The sequence below is a fragment of the Hylobates moloch genome, unplaced genomic scaffold, assembly GCF_009828535.3.
Source record: "Hylobates moloch isolate HMO894 unplaced genomic scaffold, HMol_V3 SCAFFOLD_23, whole genome shotgun sequence".
NCBI lineage: Eukaryota > Metazoa > Chordata > Mammalia > Primates > Hylobatidae > Hylobates > Hylobates moloch.
In genome coordinates, this window is record NW_026652298.1 from 27,909,664 (window position 1) to 27,921,224 (window position 11,561).

General features: G+C 40.8%; 1 protein-coding gene across 2 annotated transcripts in view; it reads left to right on the forward strand.

Moving 5' to 3' along the window:
* PARN (poly(A)-specific ribonuclease) overlaps window positions 1–11,561 on the forward strand; it is a 197,371-nt gene that overhangs the window by 146,620 nt on the left and 39,190 nt on the right. For both annotated transcript variants that reach the window (XM_032144568.2, XM_032144569.2), the window contains one exon: window positions 2,786–2,975. In XM_032144568.2, the coding sequence (XP_032000459.1) occupies window positions 2,786–2,975 (190 nt within the window). The remainder of the gene's footprint in view (window positions 1–2,785; window positions 2,976–11,561) is intronic.

The following is an 11,561-nucleotide window of genomic DNA, read 5'->3' on the forward strand; positions in this document are numbered from 1 at the left end:
ATAATGATGGTAGAACCAATGGGTTCTCATATATCCACATTGATGGATGAACATATTTTAATCTATCACAAGCTTAGGAAGTGACAAGCTTACAGGGAAATCACCACTACATAAATCTGGTATGTGACAGGTGACCTTTAAGAGAGGGTGGAGGTTGTGTCTTGATTTAGTTTCTGGGACAAAAACACTCAGTAAGCAGTTACCACATGGAAGAATGGGTGGACAATGTTTATTGGATATAAATTGTTGGGAGGCTGGGTAAATGAGTGAAAAATAACAGAAATATGACACATTCAAAGTAAGAAAAATAACTGTTCCAAGGAATAAGATTTTCAGGAAAGGATCCTATTTCTGTGGCTCTCTGATATGAGTAACTTTACTCAATAGCACATCTCCAGAACTGCCTGCTTTCACCTCTTATCTCCTGAGTGAGGCAGAGTGTGCTGTTTTGAGCGCACATTTCAGTAACCCACTCGACTTCTTTGGGAGACATTGTATAATATGAACATTCTCTAGCACTTTCTTTTTAGAGACGAGGGTCTCACAGTGTTGTTGCCCAGGTTGGTCTTCAACTACATAGGCTCAAGTTGTCCTCCCGCCTTGGCCTCCCAAAGTGCTGGGATTACAAGTGTGAGCCACTGTGCCCTGCCTCTCCAATACTTTGAGGGTTTTTTTTTTCCTTTTTCTCTTTAACTCTTGAGTAATATTTTAAAAGTACACAAACTTCTTAGTAAAAATTTGTGTTTTCTGAAGAAGTAGAGTTTTTTCCTGTTTTGTTCTGTTTTTTAGATGACTAAATATTTAGGGCATGACATTCCGGAAACCTTTGTTGCACTAAGTTTTAGTGAAATCTGGCCTAGTTGAAGATTAAAATGTGTCAGGTGCCAGATGTGGGACATCTGCCTCTCATACAGTTGTCTTTCCCTCTGTTTTAAGGTCCCTGGTAAACTGGAGTCCCTTGTCCAGTGCCGACGTGCCCAAAGCCTGCCTGCTCGTTACCAGCACTGCATTCTGCTCTTCATTCAGTCTAATCATTTTTATTGAGAACTATTCCATATCCAGAGGTTTTCTAGGTGCAGGTAGACAGATTCTGTTTCTGACATCATGGCGCTTTGCAGCTACCAGGTACAAAGACTGCCCTGAACAGCGTGGCCAGGCTCTGATGGTCTCACTGCCAGTGTGGGTAATAGTTGTTGGTAGTGCTAGTGGGCTGGGAATGCATATGCCCAAACTGGAAGCCAGAAGTAGCAAATGGGCACCAAGAGGGCACCGTTGATCCTCACTCCCATGCTGCCATCGTGATCCATCCACAGCAGCCTCAGAAGAGGGGGCAGCATGGGATCAGAACACAACTGACCTGGCCTTAGTCTGAAGCATTAACACCAAGGGGGGATTAAGCCCCAGTGTTCAAGTACCGCTGCCAGCCAGAGGCGCATTACAGAGAATTAGCAGTCCTTAAGGCGGAAGGAGCAGAGGCATGTCCTAAGTATTGTGCAGCTGTCTTAAATTTGCAGAGTGCATGGGAGCTAAGCTATGAGGAAGCAAAGGCATAAGAATGATGTAATGGACTTTGGGACTCCCGGGGAAGGACAGGAGGGGGTGAGGGATAAAAGACTGCACACTGGGTGCAGTGTACACTGCTCAGGTGACGGATGCACCAAAACTCAGAAATCACCACTGAAGAACTTTGCCATGCAACCAAACACCACCTGTTCCCCCAAAGCTATTGAAATAAGATAAATAAAATACAAAAAAAAGCATATGTAGGGTAATTCCAGTTATAGGTAGCTTAAGAGAAGGCAAAATTAAGCCCTGATGATAGCACTGGTGACAGTAAAGTTTTCAAGTTGAGGAAGATAATGCTATAATTGTACTACACATCTGAGGCGCCTTCGTCCAGTGAAGGAGGGGTGGGAGGCTGCCTAAAAACAGGCATGAGGGTGAGAGGATGTTCTTTATCTTAATTTGTGTGATGGACAACACGTGAGTGTACAAATTTGTTTAAAACTCATTGTAACAAAACAATAAAGCCTGATGGTTTAAAAAAATTAATAAAATGAAAATAATAAAGCACTTCCAAAAAAACTTTGCAGAGTCCAGAATGAGATGCAGAACAATAAGAAGGACCCTGGTATTAGGGTTTGAGGAACCTGGTTTTGCATCTTATCCCTGCCGTTCACCCAGGGATGGTCCGCAGCAAAACCCTGACCTCTGTGACCCTGCTTTCTCACCAGTAAAAACATTTCCTCCCTTGCAAGTGTACTATGAAGATTAGATATAATGCATGTAAAACACTGCACATAGACTTACAGGAGATCTTCAGTGTGTGACACAGTAATCGCCACCACTGGCAATATTGCTTTTTGTTGTCATTTTATTTTAGGAAAATAGTGAGGGTTTATAGTTTTCCCTTAGTGGTTTTGTTTATTTTCATTTTGTTACTCTGAAAATGAATAATATCCAAATAGTAATGTTGGCTGCAAATATTTTGAAAATTATTATTTTACTTACATCATTACGGTTCTTTACAGTTTACAAAGCACTTTCACACTGAAAAGGAGATTGGGGAGCAATGGCTTTTTTTTCCAGATGAGAAAACTCAGACTTGGAGAGTTTACAGGTGTACCCAAGGTCATTTGTCTTCCAGGTGGCAGAGCCAAGGGTCGGTCAGACCTTAGGCCTGATGGGGCTCCTTTGACCACCTTAGGCCACATTTCAAAAGTGACATCTTTGGGGCTAGGCCAGACTTTTGTAAGCATTTTATTTTTTTTTCTTTTCCTTGTAGCTGTCAATACCAGCAAATATGCAGAAAGCTATCGGATCCAAACCTATGCTGAATATATGGGGAGAAAACAGGAAGAGAAGCAGATCAAAAGAAAGTGGACTGAAGATGGCTGGAAGGAGGCTGACAGCAAACGGTTAAACCCCCAGTGCATACCCTACTCCCTGCAGAATCACTTTTACCGCAACAATAGGTAAGAGCTCTCAGCTGTTAAGTTAAAAGGCCAGAGTTCTAGCAATGACTTTTCTTGTCGCTTCTCATAGGTTTGTAAGTACTAAATCTGACTTTTGAGAAAGATGGCCTTTCTAACTTTTCACATCATATCAGAAGTGACTATGACCTGAATTCCCTGTATTTTAGAGACTGCTTTATAGACCATAGCCGTTTTGATTAACCCTCACAAAACCTCTTTGAGGTAGACAGGACTTTTTTTTTTTTTTTTTTTTTTGAGCCAGGGTCTCATTCTGTTGCCCAGGCTGGAGTGCAGTGGTGCAGTCACAGCTCGCTGCAGCTTTGACCTGGGCTCAAGTGATCCTCCAACCTCAACCTGAGTAGCTGGCACTACAGGTACGCACCACCATGCCTGGCTAATTTTGATTTTTTGTAGAGATGAGGTCTCGTTGTATTGCCCAGGCTGGTCTCAAATTGCAAGTGATGCTCTCGCCTCGGCCTCCCAAAGTGCTTGGATTACAGGTGTGAACCACTGTGCCTGGCCCAGGATATGTCTTATTCCCATTTTAGGGATGAGGAGATGGAGGCTCTGTGTCTTGTTCACCAGTTCTGTGAGAGAACCAGGATTAGAACTGAACTCATGTGTGTCTGATCCCGTCCTCTTCTCAGTATGACTGCCTCTGCCTGATCTCCTGAGCTTTCAGATCCTGTAGATACTGAACCATGTGCCTACTGTAGAAAGAATGCTTGACCCACATTTCCTTTTACCACCCATAATCCTCCCTGCAGGATATAAATGCTGGCAGCATTTGGTGTCTTTGTGAAACTACAAAACACAGGTATAGAAAGTGGGAAAAATGTGTACATACATAATGTTCATTATAGAAAATTGTGAAGTTTAGAACAATGTGAATTAACAAGAGAAAAAAATTAGCCATAATCCCGACACCCAGAAGCAATCACTGTTAATATTTCAGATTGCCCTCTATGCTTTAAAAATGGTTTTTTAGAGATTAAAACAATTGAGGTATGATTAAGATAAAATAAAATGCAGAGATCATAAATGTTTAGTTCAAAGAGTTTTAACAGTTGTATACACTCATATAACCTCCAACCAAAGCAAGATATAGAACATTTCTGTTTCCCTTGAATTTCCTTGTGTCTGTTTTCAAACAATCCCAAATTCCCACTACAATTGCCATGACCCTAAGCAACCATTTTTAAATTTTTACCACTCTATGATTAGTTTCACCTATTCTTGGAATTTATAAAAAATAGAATTGTTTGGCATTGTGTTTAACTTTTTTGCTTAATATAGTTTTTAAATTCATCCTTGCTGTTGCATCTCAGCAGTTTTTTTTAATCATTGAGTAATATTTAATTATGTAAATATGCAGCATTTATTTTACCCCCATTCTCATGATGGTGGACATTGGAATTGTTTCTAGTTTGGCGCTATTATGAGTAAGGCTGCTGTGAATGTTTCAGTAAGATAATTTTTTTGTCTGCACATGTAGGAGTAGAATTATTGATTTTTAGGATAAGTTTGTATTGAACTTTATAAGAACAAAGCAACAGCTCTTCAAAGTGGATATAGCATTTCATAGTACGAGTTTGATATGCCATTTTATTGTATGAGTTTCTGTTGCTCCACATCCTTGTCAGCATTTCATGCCATCAATCTTTTATTTATTTATTTATTTATTTATTGAGACAGGTCTTGCTCTTTTTCCCAGGCTGGAGTGCAGTGGTGCGATCCTGGCTCACTGCAACCTCCCTCATGGGATTAAGCGATTCACGGGCCTCTGCTTCCCGAGAAGCTGCAACTACAGATGTGCACCACCACACCTGGTTAATTTTTGTATTTTTAGTAGAGACAATGTTTTGCCACTTTGGCCAGGCTGGTCTCGAACTCCTGACCGCAAGTGATCCGCCTGCCTTGGCCTCCCAAAGTGTTGGGATTACAGGCGTGAGCCACTGCACCTGACTGTCAATCTTTATGAGACAGTATTGCATTGTGGTTTTAATTTGCATTTCTCTCATAACTAATGATATTGACTACCATTTAATGTTCTTTTTGACCATTGAGGTGGCTTTTAAGTCTCTTGCCCCTTTTAAAATTGGGTTGTTTGTCTTTTCGCTATTAACTTATAGTTCTTTTATGTAGTCTGGATACGTAGCCTTTGTCAGATGTTTGTGCTGCACGTGTATTTTTTCGATTCTGTGGTTTACCTATTCGTTTCTTTGTGATGTTTGTAAATGAGCATATATTTTTGATTTGTTCTTCTTTTCTTTTGAGACAGAGTCTTGCTTTGTTGTCTAGGCTGGAGTACAGTGGTGCAATCTCAGCTCACTGCAACCTCTGCCTCTCAGGTTCAAGTGATTCTCATGCCTCAACTTCCTGAGTAGATTACAGACGTGCGCCACCATGCCCACGTAATTTTTGTATTTTTAGTAGAGACAGGGTTTCGCCACGTTGCCCAGGCAGGCCTTGAACTCCTGGCCTCAAGTGATCTAGCAGCCTCGGCCTCCCAAAGTGCTGGGATTACAGGTGTGAGCCACCACACCCAGCCAGATATTTTTAATTTTCATAAAGTCCTCTTTATTAAGTTTTTTCCTTTTTATTGTTAGTGAATTCCCCCCACCCCCCAAAATCTTTGTCTACCCTAAGGTTGCAGTGATTGTCTCTTTTTTTTACTTTTTTATTTATTTTATTTTTTTATTTTTTTGGTAGAAGGTTTGTAATTTTAACTGTTACATTTAGGTCATGACCCATTTCAAATTAATTCTGTATGTGGAGTAAGATACGGAGATCAGGGTTTATTTTTTTCCATATGACTATCTGATTGTTCCAACAATATTTTAACAATTTGTTTAAAAGAGTTTTCTTCCTTCATTGGTTTGACTCACTACCTTTGTCAAGAATCAACTGATCGTGTATGTCTAGGTCTCTTTCTGCTCTCTTCACTTCCAGTCAGTTATGTCTTTCCTTATGCCAGTACCACACTGTCTTATTACTGTGGGTTTATAGTGTCTTAAAACCAGAAAGCATATACCCTCTAACATTGTTCTTTTTCAGATTTCTTTGGCCATTCTAGATCTTTTGCATTCTATATAAATTTTAGAATCATCTTGCCAGTTTCTTCAGTAAGCCTATTTTTTAGTTTTTACTGTGGTGATCTTGTATATTTTATGTTAGTTTTCTTCCCAAGTTTTTTTGTTGTTGTTGTTTTTAATAGAGATGGGGGTCTCACTCTGTCATCCAGGCTAGAGTGCAGTAGCATGATCACAGTTCACTGCAGCCTTGACCTCTTGGGCCCTAGGAGTCTCCTGCCTCAGCCATCCAAATAGCTGGGACTACAGCCACTTGCCACCACTCCCGGCTAATTTTAAAAAATTTTTTTGTAGAGACACGGTCTCACTGTGTTGCCCAAGCTGGTCTCGAACTCCTGGGTTCAAGTCAACCTCCCGCCTTGGCCTCCTAAAGTGTTAGTATTATAGGTATGAGCCACCAGGCCTGGCCTGGAATTGTTTCTTTAATGTCATTTTCAAACTGTTTGCTGCTTTTGTATAGAAATGCAATTCATTGTCGCCGGGCACAGTGGCTCCCACCTGTAATCCCAGCACTTTGTGAGGCCAAGGTGGGCAGATCACCTGAGGTCAGGAGTTCAAAACCAGCCTGGCCAAACCCTGTCTCTACTTAAAATACAAGAATTAGCTGGCTGTGGTGGAGGTGCCTATAATCCCAGCTACTCAGGAGGCTGAGGGCAGGAGAATCAGTTGAACCCAGGAGGCAGAGGTTGCAGTGAGCCGAGATCACACCATTGCACTTCAGCCTGCGGGACAAGAGCGAGACTTCATCTCAAAAAACAGAAATATAATTCATTGTTATATATTGACTTCATATTTTGCAAGCTTTTTAAATTCACTTATTTGTTCTAATAGGATTTTTAAAAATATTCCATAAGGTTTTCTATGTGCACAGTTATGTTGTGTGCTATTAAGTTTTACATCTTTTCCAGTCTTTATGTCTTTTATTTATTTTTCTTGCCTTATTGCACTGACTAGCACCTTTAGCATATGGTTAAGTAGAAATAGAGAGAGTGGATATCTCTGCCTTGTTTCCAGTATTAAGGAGGAGAAGTTCAATGTTTGCCCATTAAGTAAGATTTTAGGTTGTTCATATACATTCTTTTTCAGGTTTAGGAAGTTCCTTTCCATTTCTAGTATGTTAAGAAATCATTCAACGTCACAAATGGATATTGAATCTTTTCAGGTGCTCTTTCTGTATCTTTAAAAATTGTCTTATGGGTTTTGTCGTTTATTTATTTATTTTTAATATTTCTGAGACAGAGTCTGTTGCCCAGGCTAGAGTGCTGTGGCATAATCATAGCTCACGGCAGCCTTGAACTCCTGGGCTCAAGGGATCATCCCACCTCAGCCTCCTGAGTAGCTGGGACTATAGGTGTGCACCACCACACTTGGCTAATTTTTTTATTTTTGTGGAGACAAGAGTCTCGTTATGTTACTCAGGCTGGTCTTGAACCTTTGGCCTCGAGATCTTCCCACCTCCCAAAGTGCTGGGATTACAGGTGGGAGCTGTGCACCTGGCCATCCTTTATTTTGTTAATATTTTGAATTATACTGATTGATACTTGAATGTTTAATCAGATTTGTATGCCTGAAAGAAATCCCACTTGGCTATGAAGTATTATCCTTTTAATACGTTGTTGGATTTGATTGCTGATATTGTGTTAAATATTTTTTGCATCTCTGTTCATGAGGAATATTAGACTGTAATTTTCTTTTCTTCTCTTTTCTCTTCTCCTCTCCTCTCCTCTCCTCTCCTCTCCTCTCCTCTCCCTCCCTTCCTCCTCTCCCTCTCTCCTTCCTCTCCTCCTCCCTCCTCCCCTCCCCTCTCCTCTCCTCTCCTTTCCGAGACAGTCTCACTCTGTCGCCAGGCTGGAGTGCAGTGGCGCAATCTCAGCTCACTGCAACCTCCAACTCCCTGGTTCAAGCAATTTTCCTGCCTCAGCCTCCGGAGTAGCTGGGATTACAGGCACGCACCACCATGCCCAGCTAATTTTTTTTGTATTTTTAGTAGAGATGAGGTTTCACCATGTTGGCCAGGATGGTCTCGAGCTCCTGACCTCGTGATCCACCCGCCTTAGCCTCGCAAAGTGCTGGGATTACGAGTGTGAGCCACCACGCCCAGCCTGTAATTTTCTGTCTTTGTCAAGTTTTGGTATCAGGGTTATGTTTTTTGTTTTGTTTTGTTTTGTTTTTTTGAGACAAAGTCTCGCTCTGTCGCCAGGCTGGAGTGCAGTGGTGCAATCTCGGCTCACTGCAACCTCCAACTCCCTGGTTCAGGAGATTCTCCTGCCTCAGCCTCCCGAGTAGCTGGGATTACAGGCATGTGCCATCACACTCAGCTAATTTTTTGCATTTTTAGTAGAGACCAGGTTTCGCTCTGTTGGCCAGGCTGGTTTCGAACTCCTGACCTCAAATGACCCACCTGCCTTGACTGCCCAAAGTGCTGGGGTTACAGGTATGAGCCACCACACCTTGCCTATTTTCTTATACTTAGTGTTTGCATCGTATATTTTTGTTCAGTCTTTTACTGGTAACTGGTTTGTCTTTCTAATGAAAGTGTGTTTCTTATAAATAGCATATAGTTGGCTCTTGCTTCTGGCAATCTCTGCCATTTATATTGAATTAATGTTGAGGACAGGTCTGCCTCCCGTCTTGTGGTTTATTTCCTGTTTGTCCTGTTTGTTCTGTGTCCCTCTGTTCCTCTTATTCTACTGCCTTTTGGTTGAATTATGTGTTATTTAGTATTTGCTGATATTTTATCATCCCGTTTTATCTTCTCTATTGACTTTTTGCTTATACTTCTTTGTGTTGTTTTTTAAAGTCATTGTTCCAGATTGGTGGTTGGTAAACTACAGCTCTCAAACCAAATCCGACCCACGTGGCTCACATGTTTTTATAAAGTTCTGTTGGAACACAGCCTTGCCCATTCATTTATTTTTATTTTGTTTTATTTAAATAATTTTTTAATAGAGATGGGGTCTCGCTATGTTACCCAGGCTGGTCTTGAACTCCTTGCTTCAAGTGATCCTCCCACCTCCACCTCTCAAAGTGCTGGGCTTGTAGGCACGAGCCACAGTGCCCAGCCACCCATTCATTTACGTATTGCCTGTGGCTGCTTTTGAGTTACAATGGCAAAGGTGGGTAGTTATGACAGAGACCTTATGGCCCCCAAAACTCAAAATGTTTACTCTGAGGCCCTTTAGAGAAAAGTTGACCCTTGCTCTGGAATTATACTGTCCAAGATGGTAGCCGTTAACCACATGGCTATTGAGTACTTGAAATGTTGCTAGTCCAAAATGAGATGGGTTGTGAATATAACTACACACCAGATTTTGAAGAATGTAAACTACATTAGTCATTGTTTACATGCAGATTACATGTTGAAATGATAATATTTTTGGTATATGAGGTTTAAAATATTAAATTAATTTGACTTCTTTTTCCTTTTTAAATGGTAGATATTTGAACATTTTTAATTATATACCTGGTTCACATTATATTTTTATTGGCCAAGCACTACTGTAAGATTATAATATGCATCTTTCAAGTATCACAGTCTGTCTTTTATTTTTATTTTCTCTTTTTGTTTTTGACAGTCTGTCTTCAAGTAAAAAATGTACTACTTCATGAACAGTGTAAGACTCTTAACAGTGTATTTCCAATTACTGCCTTCCCCAATCCTTTGTGATCTTTTGTCTTATATTTTACTTCTACATATTGTACAAACCCCATGGATACATTAGTGCTTTTATTCATTTTCTTTCTTTTTATTTAAACAGTTATTAGTCTCTTAAATAAAATAAGGGATTAAAGTATGGGGGAAATGGCATAGATATAAATGTAAAAATTCAGGCATCCATAATTAGAAAGGTACAGTTAAGATTTGGAGGGCGGCACTATGGTTGAGAGGAAGACAGGCGCTGCTCTGTGACTCACTTCTATTTGCTTTAGAGATTGAGCAACACTCGCAACATTCCTGAAAGATAGGTGCTATTACTATTCCCATTTTATTAATACTGTAGTGTTTTCTAATTAAAGGGAATGATTTTCTAAAGCCACTTTGTGCTGATAGAGATTTTAATCAGTCATGCCCTTTGGTTACTTGCTCTTTGGTTTATCTCAACTGATGGGAAAATCCCATTGGCCGGTCTCTTCCCTCTAGCCTTTCCTTTCTATGAGACTAAATTTTAGCCTTCCTTGAAAATTGAGTAGCTGTTGGAATTCCTGCTAGGTAGGAAATACTAATGCATATATCAAAGCTATGGTTTTTGGATTCCACATGGTTCTCATCTGCAGCTAGTGGTTTCTCAAAGTAACTGAATATATGTATTACATTAGAAGGTGAGGAAAAAGCCCTTTAGGAAGGAGAATTCTGACTCACCAGACCATATTCTAGGACCCATTGCCTTGTCAAAGTGCTTACACATTTATTCATAAATAGGCCTGTGGAGCAAGTGTTTTCTCCCTTCCTACTGAAAAATCCTTAGAGGCAACAGAAGCCATAGGGCAGAGTGGACAGAGAACTGACTTATCAGGCAGCCAGAAGCCAAGAGTTCCAGCTTAGGCTCTGCCATCACCTAGCACCTCAGAAAAGACTCTTTGTTCTCTCTTCCCTTCAGTAAATACCCATCAAGAGCCCAGCGTGTGCCTCTGTTTTCTCATCTTAAATGAGGCATTTTGGTGGAAAGAATGCTGAAGTCCCTTCTGGCTCTTAAATTCCAAATGCTTTTATATTGTGCATAGTGTGTAGGGCATGACATGGAAATTGATAAAAACTCGTGAGACCCTTTGATTCTCTCAAATAGCAAATGGCAGTCTCTTCTAAACCTGAAGATTAGAGTTTTGAAAATCCTTATAGTGGAATTTTTAGTTTAGGAACATACAGTAAATCAGTGTCACAGGTGAACCTATGAAAACTCTTTATGACACTACAATAATAAAGACATGTCAAATAAAAAGATCATTGGCTGAGCACAGTGGCGCATGCCTGTAACCCCAGCACTTTGGGAGGTCAAGGCTGGAGGATTGCTTGAGTTCAGAAGCTCGAGACCAGCCTGGGCAACATGACAAGACCTCATCTCCAAAAAACAAAGAAAAATTAGCCAGGCGTGGTGGCCCATGCCTATAGTCCCAGCTACTCAGGAGGTTGAGGTGGTACAATGGCTTGAGCTCAGAAAGTTGAGGTTCCAGTGAGCCATGATCCCACCACTGCACTCCAGCCTGGGTGACAGAACAAGACTCAGAAAAGAAAAAAAAGAATCATTGGCCCTTTTAGTGGAGACTGCCCTCTAAATTTCCACCTACCAGCTATATACTAGAAGTTTTTAGAAGGTCCTTCTCATGGTTTCAACAAAATGGTTGCAAACTACTAGCACTGTGGCAGAAGAATGTGTTCTCAGCTCGTTTTGCCCTCTTTGTCTTGTCCCTGTGCTTAGACATTCATCACTTTGAGTGGGTGCCTTTCACCTTGAGACCCACAACCATCCACTGCTGTTTCAGAATGTGTGTCTACAGT